The sequence below is a fragment of the Triticum urartu genome, chromosome 7A, assembly GCF_056163025.1.
Source record: "Triticum urartu cultivar PI428250 chromosome 7A, HENAU_Tu73, whole genome shotgun sequence".
Taxonomy (NCBI): domain Eukaryota; kingdom Viridiplantae; phylum Streptophyta; class Magnoliopsida; order Poales; family Poaceae; genus Triticum; species Triticum urartu.
Window position 1 is genome coordinate 615,995,501 of NC_141879.1, and position 19,909 is coordinate 616,015,409.

Below are 19,909 nucleotides of genomic sequence, written 5' to 3' on the forward strand. Positions count from 1 at the left end.
AACCACAAACTGAATCATTGGAAGTACTGATGATGTTGCTAGGTGTTAAACATCGCTGAAAAAAAAGCCAAAAGTCACCCAGGAAACTGGGGTCAAGGCAGGTTGCTTCCTTGCACCAGTATGAATGGTGGGTGCTTAGCTAGTGGGAAAACAGGCTCTGGAAAGATACTACCAAAAGCTTATGTCTCACTTGCTAAAACTTCCCCCTTGGTGTTTGTTCTTCCTGTAGGGACCCCCCACTTTGAACTGCATCAAAGCGATAGGTTGCTGTGATGCTAAGGTTTATGCCAAATGGACAGAAATCTACTTCCTTTCCTCTCCATGTGGCGATGTCACATCTCAGATAGGGTATCGGATTCCGCTTAGAACAAGCAACGCTTTGCTCGAATCGGTCTTTCTAGCGTTGTGGTTTTTGTGCTATCAAGATTGCTCAGATTCTTGAAAGGATCAGCATAGGAACTTTGGTCAGAATTTATATTCGTTTATGTATTCTATAATACTATGCTAGAAAACAAAATTTCTGTTCAGATAGCAGATAAAAATGTGTCAGCATCTCGGATCTTTTGATGAAGACTCAATTATGAGAGTAGGTGTCAGAGTTTCTATTTGCAGTGGTAATATAAAAGGAAAGTTGTATCTAGGGAACTAGGAGTGGCGAAGCTAGAAATTTTGTGAAGCCTGGGCAAACTTGAGCCTAAGTATAAAATAACTCCAAACATCTGAGTTTGGTCCAAAGAGGGTGAGAGGGGGGGCATAGGCCCCCTCGGCCTCAACATAGCTCCGCCAATGAATATGAAGTCAAAATATAAATATAGTAGTCGTGCAAATGTAATTTTTAAGTAAATTATTATATAACATATTAATGATCAGTTTCATCGAACAAAATAAAGTTGAGACTTAGACAACATAAGTCTTAGAATGAGGCCATGCATAGGACCAAATCCCATAGGTCTCGGGGTCCCATCCACCCTTCTGATGGTTTTACTTACTGTGATCTTTGGTTGCACCTCGCAGCTGTTATTTTCATGTCTGCAGCAGTGGCAGTGATCCCTGTGTATGTCAGAGCACGCAACCTAAGACACTGGTTTGAACTGGCCCTAGTTCTCCTGGTGAGTGCTTGTCCATGTGCTCTGGTGCTGTCGACACCTGTGGCAACCTTCTGCGCGCTACTGAGGGCCGCGAGGACCGGGCTCCTCATCAAAGGAGGGGATGTCCTTGAGTCCTTGGCCAGTATCAAAGTTGCTGCCTTCGACAAGACTGGTACAATCACTAGAGGCGAGTTCTCTGTCGAGGAGTTTCAGACAGTTGGTGAGCGTGTTTCGAAGCAACAACTTATTTACTGGTGAGTGTGGCGTCCATATCAGAATGCTCAAAATTCTTCAACGACATTATGTGCTTCGATCTTCTTGCAGTATTTTAATTCCATGACTGTTGCAGGGTTTCAAGCATCGAGAGCAGGTCGAGCCACCCAATGGCATCTGCTCTTGTTGGTTATGCTCCATCAAACTCTGTAGAGACAAAATCAGAAAATGTTGCTGAGTTTCAAATCTATCCTGGCGAGGGGATTTACGGTGAAATTGATGGAGAGGGCGTATATGTTGGGAACAAAAGGATCTTGGCAAGGGCATCGTGTCAAACAGGTTGGTGAAATGTGAACTCAGCATTTACATATTCAATGTTGACAACATTCTTTTGCTATTTACAATTGGACTTACTGTTTAATAAGAGACAAACCTACCCATGCATGAAGTTACTGAAATGAGCATTGCTCAGTAGCATTAAGTTAGTCATTTTTACAGTATATTTTTCTTCATTCTTCTATTTTGTTTAATCAAAACACAGTTTTCTGTTGAAATCTTGAGCTATTAACTCATCATGTGCAACTTTTTTTGTTCTATAGTTCCAGACATAGTAGAACACATGAAAGGAGTTACCATCGGATACGTGGCCTGCAACAAGGAATTGATTGGGGTATTCAGCCTATCGGATTCATGCCGAACTGGGTCAACCGAGGCCATCAAGGAGTTGAGATCATTGGGCATAAAGTCAGTGATGCTTACTGGCGATAGTACTGCCGCTGCCACACATGCGCAAAACCAGGTAATGATTTCTTCTTTTTCTTCTGGAGAATAGGTGGATCTTATTGTTTTGTATTTTCCTTTCTCTAGTGGATACAAATGCAACACCTTCTGATTTTGCTGTTTCTTTTCTTTTTGTGGCAGCTGGGGAACATACTAGCCGAGGTTCATGCTGAACTTCTGCCAGAAGACAAAGTGAGAATTGTTGATGAACTGAAGGCAAGAGATGGCCCTACACTGATGATTAGCGACGGCATGAATGATGCCCCAGCACTGGCTAAGGCTGATGTTGGAGTCTCCATGGGTGTGTCCGGTTCAGCCGTCGCAATGGAGACGAGTCACATTACTCTGATGTCGAATGACATCCGCAGGATCCCAAAGGCTATCAAGCTGGTCAGGAGGACACACCGGACCATCGTCGTGAACATTGTCTTCTCGGTGACTACGAAGCTTGCAATTGTTGCACTTGCGTTTGCCGGGCATCCGCTTATTTGGGCAGCAGTCCTTGCTGATGTTGGCACATGCTTGTTGGTGATCATGTACAGCATGCTGCTACTGAGGGAGAAAGGCAGTGGAAAGGTGGCGAAGAAATGCTGTGCTTCTTCTCACTCAAAAAAGCATGAGCATAGTACTTCCCACCACCACTGCTCCAATGGTCATCAGCATGAGCATGTATCTGCAGGCAAGCATTCTTGCCATGATCATCACCATGAGCATGATCACCACAAAGAGCCTAGCAACCTGCATTCCACAGACAAGCATGGCTGCCATGATCATCACCATGAGCATGATCACCATAAAGAGCCGAGCAACCTGCATTCCACAGACAAGCATGGCTGCCATGATCATGGCCATGGCCATAGCCACTGCAAAGAGCCGAGCAGCCAGATGGTGACAAGCAAGCATGTTTCCCATGGGCATGGCCATACCCACAACATCTGCAACCCTCACCCCACTGCGAACAAGCATGATTGCCATGACCATGAACATAGCCACCACCAAGAACCCAACAGTTCACATTCTGCCGATGAGCATGATTGCCATGATCACAAGCACTGTGAAGAACCAATCAGCTTGCTTTGTGCCACTGAGCATGCTTGCCACGACCATGAGCAGAACCATGAGCATCATTGCTGTGATGAAGAGCAAACAGTGCATGTCGCAGATACGCATGCCTGCCACGACCATAAGCATGAGGCAGTGCGGCTGATCCAGTTCCAGAGCTGTCGATATCTATCGAGAGCGCATTGCCTGATCACCATGAGCAGGAAATCCAGTGCATCAAAGAACACAAAGAGGAAGCATGTGGACATCACCTGAAGGTCAAGGATCACGTCCCGGCTCCGACGGATTGCAGCAGGGGAAACTGTCACAGTACGGAGAGCAGCAAGGGATGTGAACAGTGGCGAAGCTAGAAATTTTGTGAAGCCTAGGCAAACTTGAGCCTAAGTATAAAATAACTCCAAACATCTGAGTTTGGTCCAAGGAGGGTGAGAGGGGGGGCATTGGCCCCCTCGGCCTCAACATAGCTCCGCCAGTGAATATGAAGTCAAAATATAAACATAGTAGTAGTGCAAATGTAATTTTTAAGTAAATTATTATATAACATATTAATGATCAGTTTCATCGAACAAAATAAAGTTGAGACTTAGACAACATAAGTCTTAGAATGAGGCCATGCATAGGACCAAATCCCATAGGTCTCGGGGTCCCATCCACCCTTCTACTATCGGTTTCCGGGTGTGAGCCAGATGTAGAGCTTGGATTTGAATATTGCTTTGACACCATGTTGCTAGAAAATTATAGTCATTCAAATTAGCTTCCAAACGTCCTAGAAAACGTTACAAGATAAAAAAGAAGGATTTGTAGTGCAAATAAAGTACGTGTTGTGACTTGTGAGTGTGTTCAAAGTAAAGAACTTTAGAGAATAGAGACGGTCAGATAAAACATACCAATAATATGCTAAAGAAAATCACAAGGGAAAATTCTTGTGGTAAGTGTGAGTGCTTGCTCTACTAACCAAATTTTACCATCTATGAAATTCAGTAATTTCAAAATTGAAGTTAACATGTAACTATCTAAAACAAATCCATAAACCAAAGACTAGACTTTTGAGGCCGTGATCATCACCGGAGGTCAATTCCCCATCGGCTGACCTCAAAATTTAAGCCCTAAATCTACCAATTGCCAAATCAGTTAGTAGTCTTATCTGATCATCATAAAGGGGGTGAGATGACGAGTTGTCGAGGATGTAAGCCGTTCCTGAAAATGGATTCGCTCTGCCCAGCACTTCCTCTGCACCAAGGCCTGCCTCCGCTTGTCGCCAATCTGTCTCACAATACGTACAAACGGACAGCTAAGTGCAGACAAGGGTTGTGATTGCTCGTGTTCCTCTCAAGTAATTATTCTGGAAGAAGCAAACTTAGCACCCCATAACTGTTGAACATTATGCTTGATATAGGCCAAGTTTTAAAAAAAATTACAAGTGTGAAAAAATAACTTACATAATATTCCGCTTCATTATTATAAAAACATCATTAAGTTTGTGTTAACTTAAATTTGCCACTATGATTGCAAATAAAATAAAATAGTAATAATTTCACCAGAAGATATCTTATCTGTAAATTCTCTTTTGATGTATATTATCATGCTTTTCGAAGCAAGACGCCTCACATTTTACTTCAAGAAATCAAATTATCATGTTTAACAAATAAATAAATTTTGTCATGTTTGGCGACTTTTTCTCTTATGCATCAGATATCTTATGGCCAGCAGAATTAAATCTAAGTAATATTTTTGGTATGCACAAGATCAGATTTGAGAGATATGAGCGTAGACTACTAGGCGTTAGGATGTTTTGAGTCTAAGTAATAGGTATTAGGTGGTGTTAGATAGTGCTAACCTTGGCTTTGCTCCTTGGCTGGAGTTACCCCATTAGATGAATTAGCCCATTACTTAAATATTAGTCAGACTCTTAGTAGAAAAATTAACTAGCCCATTAAAAAAAGCTAACCCATTGTTTATCGCATACGTGCATACATGGACCCTTTTTGAATCAATCCGTGCATGCACTGTTGCCCAGGTAAAGCACGACTAGCAGTAAAATCTGCCCATTGTTTATCAAGCATGTACAATGTCTCACAGCCAACGAGCCCGGGCAAGTGCCCGGGGTGGCTGGGCGCTGGCTCCGCCCCTGGGAACTAGTCTGTGTGTATATATAATCAGCACTTTCTGTAAAAAACTATATACCTGTTGGCTTAATCTACTCGTCTTGGAGGAACGGTATCTTATCATCGTCACATACTTACACCCATTCCTTTTTGGTGCTCTGCCGTCCCATAAATTGTGGCAATTTTGGCAGGAAATGGATGGTGGCAATTGAATAGCCAATGGCTCACTTGTTTTACTTGCTTTGTTTGCAGTTGCTGGGGCCATAGCTCTCAAGGACTATTCTGAGGCCGGGTTCATCGTCTTCCTCTTCATCATAGCCGAATGGCTCGAGACCAGGGCCTGCGGCAAGGTATGTTGTCCACAAATTCCTTTCACCTAAGAGATCAGAGCTGTGAGGTCCTCTCATGACCCCACTTACTGGGAAAGGGAGCTTTTTTTCCGATGTGGCATGGTTAGGAGCACATATTCGTACTGATGCGGCATGGCAGGGTATGCTGATATTGATGTGCACTAGACCCACTGATGGACTTGTGAACATATTTTGGTCTGCCATTCTACGCGTAGTAGGTTGGAGTAGAGCCAGGCCCGTTTCGCTGATTGTATTGCCTTTTTAGCATACCTCAGCTGTCACTTATCAGCCAAGGGACTAATGAACTTTATATCTAGTGGACTCAGACATGCATATACACTCATATCTAGGTGTAAGACATGATTAGGGAAAGCCACGCCAATAATTTTGGAAAGATGAGGAGCTGAAGGCAACTACTAAAAGTAATGTCTTCTAAAAAAGAAGCAGTAATCATTAAATATGTCTACATGGGCAATAATTTTTCTTTTTGTGCTACTTTGTCCCTGAAAAATCTGATTACATACTCTTTGACATGCAGGCCACTGCTGGCATGTCGTCACTGATGAGCATGGCACCACAAAATGCTGTTCTGGCAGAGACTGGACAAGTGGTTGCTACCCAGGATGTGAAGATCAATACAGTAATAGCTGTGAAGGCAGGGGAAGTCGTGCCGATCGATGGTGTTGTTGTTGATGGACGGAGTGAGGTCGACGAGAGCACCCTCACCGGGGAGTCCTTCCCTGTGTCCAAGCAGGCAGACTCCCAGGTCTGGGCTGGCACACTCAACATAGATGGTAATACATACTACACTGTCACTGGAATCGACATTGCTGGGATGCCTAAAATTCACCTCTGGTCGCTGATCATGCACTGATTCTACATTGGTGATCTGTCAGGTTACATTGCTATGAGGACAACTGCTATGGCCGACAACTCTGCGGTGGCCAAAATGGCAAGGCTGGTCGAAGAAGCCCAAAACAGTCGATCCAGTACGCAGAGGCTGATCGACACTTGCGCCAAGTACTACACACCCAGTAAGCCAGATAGAAGAGACTATGCCTGTAGCGAAAATTCAGTCATTGACAGTTGTAGGATCGGATGGTTTTACTTACTGTGATCTTTGGTTGCACCTCGCAGCTGTTATTTTCATGTCTGCAGCAGTGGCAGTGATCCCTGTGTGTGTCAGAGCACGCAACCTAAGACACTGGTTTGAACTGGCCCTAGTTCTCCTGGTGAGTGCTTGTCCATGTGCTCTGGTGCTGTCGACACCTGTGGCAACCTTCTGCGCGCTACTAAGGGCCGCGAGGACCGGACTCCTCATCAAAGGAGGGGATGTCCTTGAGTCCTTGGCCAGTATCAAAGTTGCTGCCTTCGACAAGACTGGTACAATCACTAGAGGCGAGTTCTCTGTCGAGGAGTTTCAGACAGTTGGTGAGCGTGTTTCGAAGCAACAACTTATTTACTGGTGAGTGTGGCGTCCATATCAGAATGCTCAAAATTCTTCAACGACATTATGTGCTTCGATCTTCTTACAGTATTTTAATTCCATGACTGTTGCAGGGTTTCAAGCATCGAGAGCAGGTCGAGCCACCCAATGGCATCTGCTCTTGTTGGTTATGCTCCATCAAACTCTGTAGAGCCAAAATCAGAAAATGTTGCTGAGTTTCAAATCTATCCTGGCGAGGGGATTTACGGTGAAATTGATGGAGAGGGCGTATATGTTGGGAACAAAAGGATCTTGGCAAGGGCATCGTGTCAAACAGGTTGGTGAAATGTGAACTCAGCATTTACATATTCAATGTTGACAACATTCTTTTGCTATTTACAATTGGACTTACTGTTTAATAAGAGACAAACCTACCCATGCATGAAGTTACTGAAATGAGCATTGCTCAGTAGCATTAAGTTAGTCATTTTTATAGTATATTTTTCTTCATTCTTCTATTTTGTTTAATCGAAACACAATTTTCTGTTGAAATCTTGAGCTGTTAATTGATCATGTGCAACTTTTTTTGTTCTATAGTTCCAGACATAGTAGAACACATGAAAAGAGTTACCATCGGATACGTGGCCTGCAACAAGGAATTGATTGGGGTATTCAGCCTATCGGATTCATGCCGAACTGGGTCAACCGAGGCCATCAAGGAGTTGAGATCATTGGGCATAAAGTCAGTGATGCTTACTGGCGATAGTACTGCCGCTGCCACACATGCGCAAAACCAGGTAATGATTTCTTCTTTTTCTTCTGGAGAATAGGTGGATCTTATTGTTTTGTATTTTCCTTTCTCTAGTGGATACAAATGCAACACCTTCTGATTTTGCTGTTTCTTTTCTTTTTGTGGCAGCTGGGGAACATACTAGCCGAGGTTCATGCTGAACTTCTGCCAGAAGACAAAGTGAGAATTGTTGATGAACTGAAGGCAAGAGATGGCCCTACACTGATGATTGGCGACGGCATGAATGATGCCCCAGCACTGGCTAAGGCTGATGTTGGAGTCTCCATGGGTGTGTCCGGTTCAGCCGTCGTAATGGAGACGAGTCACATTACTCTGATGTCGAATGACATCCGCAGGATCCCAAAGGCTATCAAGCTGGTCAGGAGGACACACCGGACCATCGTCGTGAACATTGTCTTCTCGGTGACTACGAAGCTTGCAATTGTTGCACTTGCGTTTGCCGGGCATCCGCTTATTTGGGCAGCAGTCCTTGCTGATGTTGGCACATGCTTGTTGGTGATCATGTACAGCATGCTGCTACTGAGGGAGAAAGGCAGTGGAAAGGTGGCGAAGAAATGTTGTGCTTCTTCTCACTCAAAAAAGCATGAGCATAGTACTTCCCACCACCACTGCTCCAATGGTCATCAGCATGAGCATGTATCTGCAGGCAAGCATTCTTGCCATGATCATCACCATGAGCATGATCACCACAAAGAGCCTAGCAACCTGCATTCCACAGACAAGCATGGCTGCCATGATCATCACCATGAGCATGATCACCATAAAGAGCCGAGCAACCTGCATTCCACAGACAAGCATGGCTGCCATGATCATGGCCATGGCCATAGCCACTGCAAAGAGCCGAGCAGCCAGATGGTGACAAGCAAGCATGTTTCCCATGGGCATGGCCATACCCACAACATCTGCAACCCTCACCCCACTGCGAACAAGCATGATTGCCATGACCATGAACATAGCCACCACCAAGAACCCAACAGTTCACATTCTGCCGATGAGCATGATTGCCATGATCACAAGCACTGTGAAGAACCAATCAGCTTGCTTTGTGCCACTGAGCATGCTTGCCACGACCATGAGCAGAACCATGAGCATCATTGCTGTGATGAAGAGCAAACAGTGCATGTCGCAGATACGCATTCCTGCCACGACCATAAGCATGACGGCAGTGCGGCTGATCCAGTTCCAGAGCTGTCGATATCTATCGAGAGCGCATTGCCTGATCACCATGAGCAGGAAATCCAGTGCATCAAAGAACACAAAGAGGAAGCGTGTGGACATCACCTGAAGGTCAAGGATCACGTCCCGGCTCCGACGGATTGCAGCAGGGGAAACTGTCACAGTACGGAGAGCAGCAAGGGATGTGAACAGTAGCGAAGCTAGAAATTTTGTGAAGCTTGGGCAAACTTGAGCCTAAGTATAAAATAACTCCAAACATCTGAGTTTGGTCCAAGGAGGGTGAGAGGGGGGGGCATAGGCCCCCTCGGCCTCAACATAGCTCCGCCAGTGAATATGAAGTCAAAATATAAACATAGTAGTAGTGCAAATGTAATTTTTAAGTAAATTATTATATAACATATTAATGATCAGTTTCATCGAACAAAATAAAGTTGAGACTTAGACAACATAAGTCTTAGAATGAGGCCATGCATAGGACCAAATCCCATAGGTCTCGGGGTCCCATCCACCCTTCTACTATCGGTTTCCGGGTGTGAGCCAGATGTAGAGCTTGGATTTGAATATTGCTTTGACACCATGTTGCTAGAAAATTATAGTCATTCAAATTAGCTTCCAAACGTCCTAGAAAACGTTACAAGATAAAAAAGAAGGATTTGTAGTGCAAATAAAGTACGTGTTGTGACTTGTGAGTGTGTTCAAAGTAAAGAACTTTAGAGAATAGAGACGGTCAGATAAAACATACCAATAATATGCTAAAGAAAATCACAAGGGAAAATTCTTGTGGTAAGTGTGAGTGCTTGCTCTACTAACCAAATTTTACCATCTATGAAATTCAGTAATTTCAAAATTGAAGTTAACATGTAACTATCTAAAACAAATCCATAAACCAAAGACTAGACTTTTGAGGCCGTGATCATCACCGGAGGTCAATTCCCCATCGGCTGACCTCAAAATTTAAGCCCTAAATCTACCAATTGCCAAATCAGTTAGTAGTCTTATCTGATCATCATAAAGGGGGTGAGATGACGAGTTGTCGAGGATGTAAGCCGTTCCTGAAAATGGATTCGCTCTGCCCAGCACTTCCTCTGCACCAAGGCCTGCCTCCGCTTGTCGCCAATCTGTCTCACAATACGTACAAACGGACAGCTAAGTGCAGACAAGGGTTGTGATTGCTCGTGTTCCTCTCAAGTAATTATTCTGGAAGAAGCAAACTTAGCACCCCATAACTGTTGAACATTATGCTTGATATAGGCCAAGTTTTAAAAAAATTACAAGTGTGAAAAAATAACTTACATAATATTCCGCTTCATTATTATAAAAACATCATTAAGTTTGTGTTAACTTAAATTTGCCACTATGATTGCCAATAAAATAAAATAGTAATAATTTCACCAGAAGATATCTTATCTGTAAATTCTCTTTTGATGTATATTATCATGCTTTTCGAAGCAAGCCGCCTCACATTTTACTTCAAGAAATCAAATTATCATGTTTAACAAATAAATAAATTTTGTCATGTTTGGCGACTTTTTCTCTTATGCATCAGATATCTTATGGCCAGCAGAATTAAATCTAAGTAATATTTTTGGTATGCACAAGATCAGATTTGAGAGATATGAGCGTAGACTACTAGGCGTTAGGATGTTTTAAGTCTAAGTAATAGGTATTAGGTGGTTTTAGATAGTGCTAACCTTGGCTTTGCTCCTTGGCTGGAGTTAGCACATTAGATGAACTAGCCCATTACTTAAATATTAGTCGGACTCTTAGTAGAAAAATTAACTAGCCCATTAAAAAAGCTAACCCATTGTTTATCGCATACGTGCATACATGGACCCTTTTTGAATCAATCCGTGCATGCACTGGTGCCCAGGTAAAGCACGACTAGCAGTAAAATCTGCCCATTGTTTATCAAGCATGTACAATGTCTGACAGCGAACGATCCCGGGCAAGTGCCCGGGGTGGCTGGGCGCTGGCTCCGCCCCTGGGAACTAGTCTGTGTGTATATATAATCACCACTTTCTGTAAAAAAACTATAGACATGTTGGCTTAATCTACTCGTCTTGGAGGAACGGTATCTTGTCATCGTCACATATTTACACCCATTCCTTTTTGGTGCTCTGCCGTCCCATAAATTGTGGCAATTTTGGTAGGAAATGGATGGTGGCAATTGAATAGCCAATGGCTCACTTGTTTTACTTGCTTCGTTTGCAGTTGCTGGGGCCATAGCTCTCAAGGACTATTCTGAGGCCGGGTTCATCGTCTTCCTCTTCACCATAGCTGAATGGCTCGAGACCAGGGCCTGCGGCAAGGTATGTTGTCCACAAATTCCTTTCACCTAAGAGATCAGAGCTGTGAGGTCCTCTCATGACCCCACTTACCGGGAAAGGGAGCTTTTTTCGATGTGGCATGGTTAGGAGCACATATTCGTACGGATGCGGCATGGCAGGGTATGCTGATATTGATGTGCACTAGACCCACTGATGGACTTGTGAACATATTTTGGTCTGCCATTCTACGCGTAGTAGGTTGGAGTAGAGCCAGGCCCGTTTCGCTGATTGTATTGCCTTTTTAGCATACCTCAGCTGTCACTTATCAGCCAAGGGACTAATGAACTTTATATCTAGCGGACTCAGACATGCATATACACTCATATCTAGGTGTAATACATGATTAGGGAAAGCCACGCCAATAATTTTGGAAAGATGAGGAGCTGAAGGCAACTACTAAAAGTAATGTCTTTTAAAAAAGAAGCAGTAATCATTAAATATGTCTACATGGGCAATAATTTTTCTTTTTGTGCTACTTTGTCCCTGAAAAATCTGATTACATACTCTTTGACATGCAGGCCACTGCTGGCATGTCGTCACTGATGAGCATGGCACCACAAAATGCTGTTCTGGCAGAGACTGGACAAGTGGTTGCTACCCAGGATGCGAAGATCAATACAGTAATAGCTGTGAAGGCAGGGGAAGTCGTGCCAATCGATGGTGTTGTTGTTGATGGACGGAGTGAGGTCAATGAGAGCACCCTCACCGGGGAGTCCTTCCCTGTGTCCAAGCAGGCAGACTCCCAGGTCTGGGTTGGCACACTCAACATAGATGGTAATACATACTACACTGTCACTGGAATCGACATTGCTGGGATGCCTAAAATTCACCTCTGGTCGCTGATCATGCACTGATTCTACATTGGTGATCTGTCAGGTTACATTGCTATGAGGACAACTGCTATGGCCGACAACTCTGCGGTGGCCAAAATGGCAAGGCTGGTCGAAGAAGCCCAAAACAGTCGATCCAGTACGCAGAGGCTGATCGACACTTGCGCCAAGTACTACACACCCGGTAAGCCAGATAGAAGAGACTATGCCTGTAGCGAAAATTCAGTCATTGACAGTTGTAGGATCGGATGGTTTTACTTACTGTGATCTTTGGTTGCACCTCGCAGCTGTTATTTTCATGTCTGCAGCAGTGGCAGTGATCCCTGTGTGTGTCAGAGCACGCAACCTAAGACACTGGTTTGAACTGGCCCTAGTTCTCCTGGTGAGTGCTTGTCCATGTGCTCTGGTGCTGTCGACACCTGTGGCAACCTTCTGCGCGCTACTAAGGGCCGCGAGGACCGGACTCCTCATCAAAGGAGGGGATGTCCTTGAGTCCTTGGCCAGTATCAAAGTTGCTGCCTTCGACAAGACTGGTACAATCACTAGAGGCGAGTTCTCTGTCGAGGAGTTTCAGACAGTTGGTGAGCGTGTTTCGAAGCAACAACTTATTTACTGGTGAGTGTGGCGTCCATATCAGAATGCTCAAAATTCTTCAACGACATTATGTGCTTCGATCTTCTTACAGTATTTTAATTCCATGACTGTTGCAGGGTTTCAAGCATCGAGAGCAGGTCGAGCCACCCAATGGCATCTGCTCTTGTTGGTTATGCTCCATCAAACTCTGTAGAGCCAAAATCAGAAAATGTTGCTGAGTTTCAAATCTATCCTGGCGAGGGGATTTACGGTGAAATTGATGGAGAGGGCGTATATGTTGGGAACAAAAGGATCTTGGCAAGGGCATCGTGTCAAACAGGTTGGTGAAATGTGAACTCAGCATTTACATATTCAATGTTGACAACATTCTTTTGCTATTTACAATTGGACTTACTGTTTAATAAGAGACAAACCTACCCATGCATGAAGTTACTGAAATGAGCATTGCTCAGTAGCATTAAGTTAGTCATTTTTAGAGTATATTTTTCTTCATTCTTCTATTTTGTTTAATCGAAACACAATTTTCTGTTGAAATCTTGAGCTGTTAATTGATCATGTGCAACTTTTTTTGTTCTATAGTTCCAGACATAGTAGAACACATGAAAAGAGTTACCATCGGATACGTGGCCTGCAACAAGGAATTGATTGGGGTATTCAGCCTATCGGATTCATGCCGAACTGGGTCAACCGAGGCCATCAAGGAGTTGAGATCATTGGGCATAAAGTCAGTGATGCTTACTGGCGATAGTACTGCCGCTGCCACACATGCGCAAAACCAGGTAATGATTTCTTCTTTTTCTTCTGGAGAATAGGTGGATCTTATTGTTTTGTATTTTCCTTTCTCTAGTGGATACAAATGCAACACCTTCTGATTTTGCTGTTTCTTTTCTTTTTGTGGCAGCTGGGGAACATACTAGCCGAGGTTCATGCTGAACTTCTGCCAGAAGACAAAGTGAGAATTGTTGATGAACTGAAGGCAAGAGATGGCCCTACACTGATGATTGGCGACGGCATGAATGATGCCCCAGCACTGGCTAAGGCTGATGTTGGAGTCTCCATGGGTGTGTCCGGTTCAGCCGTCGTAATGGAGACGAGTCACATTACTCTGATGTCGAATGACATCCGCAGGATCCCAAAGGCTATCAAGCTGGTCAGGAGGACACACCGGACCATCGTCGTGAACATTGTCTTCTCGGTGACTACGAAGCTTGCAATTGTTGCACTTGCGTTTGCCGGGCATCCGCTTATTTGGGCAGCAGTCCTTGCTGATGTTGGCACATGCTTGTTGGTGATCATGTACAGCATGCTGCTACTGAGGGAGAAAGGCAGTGGAAAGGTGGCGAAGAAATGCTGTGCTTCTTCTCACTCAAAAAAGCATGAGCATAGTACTTCCCACCACCACTGCTCCAATGGTCATCAGCATGAGCATGTATCTGCAGGCAAGCATTCTTGCCATGATCATCACCATGAGCATGATCACCACAAAGAGCCTAGCAACCTGCATTCCACAGACAAGCATGGCTGCCATGATCATCACCATGAGCATGATCACCATAAAGAGCCGAGCAACCTGCATTCCACAGACAAGCATGGCTGCCATGATCATGGCCATGGCCATAGCCACTGCAAAGAGCCGAGCAGCCAGATGGTGACAAGCAAGCATGTTTCCCATGGGCATGGCCATACCCACAACATCTGCAACCCTCACCCCACTGCGAACAAGCATGATTGCCATGACCATGAACATAGCCACCACCAAGAACCCAACAGTTCACATTCTGCCGATGAGCATGATTGCCATGATCACAAGCACTGTGAAGAACCAATCAGCTTGCTTTGTGCCACTGAGCATGCTTGCCACGACCATGAGCAGAACCATGAGCATCATTGCTGTGATGAAGAGCAAACAGTGCATGTCGCAGATACGCATTCCTGCCACGACCATAAGCATGACGGCAGTGCGGCTGATCCAGTTCCAGAGCTGTCGATATCTATCGAGAGCGCATTGCCTGATCACCATGAGCAGGAAATCCAGTGCATCAAAGAACACAAAGAGGAAGCGTGTGGACATCACCTGAAGGTCAAGGATCACGTCCCGGCTCCGACGGATTGCAACAGGGGAAACTGTCTTTTCCTTGAGAGATAGAATGTATGTGTCATTGCTCTGGTTAGAAACATATGCATGCATGAGCTAGTAGGTGCATTGAACCAGCCATTAGGTGAAGCAAAGGGGCACTAGCTTATCCTTTGGAGCAAGCAGGAGTTACGGCGGCAGCTGGACGACGATTAATGTGTTCACAAGTAGCTACTCACTTGTTACCAGTATATAAGGCGACCAGGTGCTGTAGCGTAGGGCCATTGACACACTAGTCAGAGTCGTCTGCTGGAAGAAGAAGTTGGAGCTCTCGCTGGTGTTGTTCCTTGCGACCACGTGGTAGACGGGTACTGCTGTCAGGCAAGTAGCAGTTCCTCTGTTCATATTTCGTTGCTGTGCTTGGTCCTGCGACTTGCACACTGTTACACTGATCTAGAGATATACTGCTGCTAATATTTATTTTGCTAGCCACTGTACCGTGATATATGAGTTCTTCTGCAACTGTCCTCTGTTCGTTGGACACGGTACCGTTGAAGAGAAATATGTTCCGGTGAGCAAGTAATCGTCGTGATTATTTGGGCTTACGTGGAGACGTGAGGATTACTACATAAGTTTCATCATACCACTGACCTCCTTATTTCCATATTCACATATTGTCTATATTGGTGTCACGACCGCAAACATATTGTACCGGTCACGGTTCAGGTATGGTACTGTCTGAGTTCTTCGCTGGGGGCAACACTTGTTCCGAACAGGGTATCGGTGATGGATCCTTGGGAACGACCCATACTAGTAAGTCAAGTTGTCGTGCCTCAGGGGGACGAAGGGCTCTGCTCTTCTAGAACCCACGTGGTTCTGGTCGAGACTGTCGATGTCGGAGTACCCCTCTTAAGAGTGTAAAAGTGTGAATATTCAGCCCTGTGAGTCCCGGGTAGGGAACCTTGCTGGTCACGTGTGATACCAATATTTTCCCTATACACCGCTATAAATATTTCCAGTATTTCGTTGAACTCTGTTTAATATCATCTTTTAATTCACCCTTTTGCACTACTTTATTTTCCGCCGCTAAATCTGTCCATTGCTGTGGTATCATTTCCTTGAAACTGAATTACACCGATGTGATATCCATAACACTTTCTCCTTTTGTACCCTTGAATAAATGCTACTTGCTGGGTATGAATCATCATACTCACCCTTGCTTAATTTCTATTTTTGCAGCCCAAAGTGGTAATGATCCTGAGCTTGGCTTTGAGCAGTAGGCGTAGCACGTGCCGGGAGGGAATAAATTGAAGTACTTTAGAAGTTTATTTTCAGCAAGAACTATGTATCCCCAGAATAAAGAATACATGCTTATTATGTGTATTATTGTGAAAAGTTTTAGTTTAGGCCTCACACGTTTATAATCTTTTGTTTATAAACACGTGACGGCTGTTACGTCCGAACCATGTTTTGGGGCGTGACAATGCTATTCCCTCTGGCCCTAAATATAAATCTTTTTAGATATTCTATAATGGACTACATATTGAGCAAAATGAGTGAATCAACACCCTAAAATACATCTATATACATCTGTATGTATAGTCCATATTAAAATCTCTAAAAAGACTTATATTTAGGAACAGAGGGAGTATTATATTTTACACATATTTTGACCACTATGCAATATTCGAGCACTATAAATCATATGTATTTTTGGTTTTATTTCTCATATTATTACTCCAAATATTCATGTTCCATATTGTAACGCCCTCGATGCGGCTATAGCTCCCACGTGTCGAGGCACGACTTAGAGACATAACCGCATTGAAAGCAATGTCGCAAGTTAGGCAATCATCACAAACATCCCATGTAATATATCATAAAAGGGAGAGATACATAGTTGGCTTACACTCGCCACGTCACATCAAAGTACATAAATAACATCCATCAAACAAACACTCATGGCCCGACTACGGCGCCAAAATGGAAAAGAACCCAACATGCGAGAAGGCCCTGAATCGAACCCCAACTAGGCACCACTACGGATCATCAGGAAAAGACACGTAGTAACGCTGAGAGTCCTCGTCGAACTCCCACTTGAGCTCGTACTCGTCACCTGGAGCGGAAACACCTGGACCTGCATCTGGAGTTATAGTATCTGTGAGCCACAGGGACTCAGCAATCTCGCACCCCGCGATCAAAACTATTTAAGCTTATAGGAAGGATAAGGCATGTATATGTGGAACTGCAGCAAGCGACTAGCATATATGGTGGCTAACTTATACGCAAAAGAGAGCGAGAAGAGGAGGCAAAGCGCGAGCGAGAATCTAGAAGAACAACCTGCGCAAGCATAACTCCAACACCGTGTCCACTTCCCGGACTCCGCCGAGAAGGGGCCATCACGGTAACACACACAGTTGATTCAGTTTAATTAAGGTTAGTACAAGTTATCTACAACCGGACATTAACAAATTCCCATCTGCCCATAACCGCGGGCACGGCTTTCGAAAGTTTAATCCCTGCAGGGGAGTCCCAACTTAGCCCATGACAAGCTCTCACGGTCAACGAAGGAATAGACCTCCACCCGAGACGTTTCGATCAGGCTCGGTATCCCGGTACAACAAAACAACTCCGACAATGGTAAAACAAGTCCAGCAACACCACCCGCTGTGCCGACAAATCCCGATAGGAGCTGCACATATCCCGTTCTCAGGGTACACCGGATAAGCTAAGCGTACGGGAGCCAACGTAACCCAAGTTGCCAAGGGACGGCCCCGCACGGTGCTCTAGGTTGGACCAACGCTCAGAGGAGCACTGGCCGGGGGGGTAAAATAAAGATGACCCTTGAGTCCGCGAAACCCAAGGGAAAAGGGGCTAGGTGGCAAATGATAAAACCAAGGTTGGGCATTGCTGGAGGAGTTTTATTCAAGGCGGACTGTCAAGGGGTTCCCATTATAACCCAACCGCGTGAGGAACGCAAAATCCGGGAACATAACACCGATATGACGGAAACTAGGGCGGCAAGAGTGGAACAAAACACTAGGCGAGAGGCCGAGCCTTCCACCCTTTACCAAGTATATAGATGCATTAAGATAACATAGCAATATAATGATATCCCAACAAGTAAATAAATTTTCCAACAAGGAACGGCTCCAATCTTCACCTGCAACTAGCAACGCTATAAGAAGGGCTGAGCAAAGCGGTAACATAGCCAATCAATGGTTTGCTAGGACAAGGTGGGTTAGAGGTTCAACATGGCAATTGGGAGGCTGACAAGCAAAAGGTAGGCATCGTAGCAATGGCATAGCAAGAGCGAGCAAACTAGCATAGCAAAGATAGTAGTGATTTCAAGGGTATGATCATCTTGCCTCCAAAGCTGTCAGAGTTGACTGGATCCTCAAAAGCCAACTCAACGGGCTCCTCGTTAGCGAACTCGTCTCCCGGCTCTACTCAAACAACACAAACAAGCAACAAGGATACAATCAACCACGTGCAAGCTCAAGCAATAAGATGCAAAGATGGTATGCTATGCGGGATGCGATGCGGGATGCAAAATGCATGATGTGACAGGAAATGCATGAACCTGGCCTCAACTTGTAAAATCAAATGTGCCACTGGATAGAGGGGATGAAATAGCTTGAAAAAGATATAAAGATCATTGGAATCGGAGTTACGGTTTGGAAATGGCAAGCGTTTTAAGATATGGCACCGGTCTGCGATTTACAGCAAGTAAGCATCTAAATGCAATGAAATGAACATGCTACAGCCACCAAACATGACAAAAAAAGACATGGAAGAGATGTACACAAGATGCTTATCAAAACACTAGCACTGAGCCACGGCCAATTCATCCATTATGAGGTTCAAACAAGCATGGCAAAAACGCATATGCAAAACAGATTTCAGACTTGGTGAAATTAACACTAGTCTGAAATTTCAGACCACGATGCTCTCTTCGGAGCAGCAAAACAACATGATACAAGACCTGAATATGACAAGTAAGACCATGGCATGGAGCTACTCAACAAGCTTAACAAAAGTCCCAAAGTGACCTGGGGCCAAAAGGGATCACAAAATACTCTAACAAGCACACGAACATAGCTCAAACACAATCAGTTTTCAGACTGAGTGAAAACTGAGACATGCTGAAATTTAACTCACGAAGGCATGTAAACGAGCTCGATGCACTCACCACGGTGCAAGTCACGGCAAGGAAAGCATATATCCGTTAAGAAGGCACAAAATTCTAGCTAGACATGGCAATAACAATGGCATGGCATGCACGGATCAACTACAATAACTCCGGCAAAATCGCAAACAAGTTGACGATCTGCCCAGATTCACAAAGAAGGAAAAGTAGAGCTCGATTGACTCAAGCTATGGTGCTCCATAATTCCAAGTAAAGGCATGTATGGATAGAGCATAACATGATTAACAAAAGTCCCTTACTGATCATCCTCAAAAGAGGCACGGATCGTTAGGAAACAAGCTAAACATATGGCATCATGAACTAAAAATCCCAGACTTGGAGAAAATCACTAAGTCCCTGAAAACAGATATCCCGGGTGCCTCACTTTGCAAGCTTGCACAAGTCACCACACACATCCTAAAAATGAATGGGTTGCACCTCTGGAAAGTAGACAAAATGTTTAACAAAACATGTGAAGGACTCACAGGCATATCATGCACACAACAATCATGGCAAAAATGACAAAAGTCTAGGATGAACTATCGGATCTGCCAAATAACTCACGAAGCCTCCTTCTAGCAGCATTTCGGGCATCAAGATGAACTCAAATGAAAATGAGGCAATGGAATTAAATGATTTAGTCTTCGAGACGAACATTTTGATATACTATATGTCCAAAACGGAGCTACGGATGCGGAGATATCATCGGTCAAAGTATGCATAAAAAACTAGGGTTAGGAGGAGAAAAGTCAACCGTAGACAAATCCCAGATCTAGATCCGGTTGCACTGTTCACGCGCGGAAACCGAGGAACGCCGGAGATGAACTTGAAGCTCGCCGGAGTCTTGCCGGAGCTCGTTGTGGAAGGAGAGGCCGGGGCTCCCG

The 19,909-nt window shown here is 44.4% G+C and overlaps 2 protein-coding genes and 1 pseudogene across 3 annotated transcripts; all 3 read left to right on the top strand.

The window, feature by feature from the left end:
* Positions 1–926: 926 nt before the first annotated feature.
* Positions 927–3,493, top strand: LOC147960707 (cadmium/zinc-transporting ATPase HMA2-like; annotated as a pseudogene). Its single transcript, XR_015610087.1, has 4 exons — positions 927–1,342; positions 1,438–1,640; positions 1,901–2,100; positions 2,223–3,493. The product of XR_015610087.1 is annotated as a cadmium/zinc-transporting ATPase HMA2-like (transcript).
* A 1,651-nt stretch (positions 3,494–5,144) lies between these two features.
* On the top strand, positions 5,145–9,206 carry LOC147960708 (cadmium/zinc-transporting ATPase HMA2-like). The gene is made up of 8 exons (XM_087533503.1): positions 5,145–5,160; positions 5,465–5,598; positions 6,137–6,392; positions 6,495–6,632; positions 6,736–7,063; positions 7,159–7,361; positions 7,622–7,821; positions 7,944–9,206. The coding sequence occupies exons 1-8, from the start codon at positions 5,145–5,147 to the stop codon at positions 9,204–9,206; spliced, it is 2,538 nt and encodes an 845-aa protein (XP_087389629.1).
* A 1,659-nt stretch (positions 9,207–10,865) lies between these two features.
* LOC125522915 (cadmium/zinc-transporting ATPase HMA2-like) lies at positions 10,866–14,908 on the top strand. The gene is made up of 8 exons (XM_048687957.2): positions 10,866–10,881; positions 11,223–11,320; positions 11,857–12,112; positions 12,215–12,352; positions 12,456–12,783; positions 12,879–13,081; positions 13,342–13,541; positions 13,664–14,908. The coding sequence occupies exons 1-8, from the start codon at positions 10,866–10,868 to the stop codon at positions 14,906–14,908; spliced, it is 2,484 nt and encodes an 827-aa protein (XP_048543914.2).
* Positions 14,909–19,909: the final 5,001 nt, after the last annotated feature.

Bases quoted from the DNA above. Each gene is read 5' to 3' on its own strand.
- LOC125522915 (XM_048687957.2), top strand. The intron at 12,113-12,214 runs GTAATACATACT...GTGATCTGTCAG, and splicing joins TGGCACACTCAACATAGATG to GTTACATTGCTATGAGGACA. The intron at 13,542-13,663 runs GTAATGATTTCT...TTTTTGTGGCAG, and splicing joins CCACACATGCGCAAAACCAG to CTGGGGAACATACTAGCCGA.
- LOC147960708 (XM_087533503.1), top strand. The intron at 6,633-6,735 runs GTAAGCCAGATA...TGCACCTCGCAG, and splicing joins CGCCAAGTACTACACACCCA to CTGTTATTTTCATGTCTGCA. The intron at 7,064-7,158 runs GTGAGTGTGGCG...TGACTGTTGCAG, and splicing joins AAGCAACAACTTATTTACTG to GGTTTCAAGCATCGAGAGCA.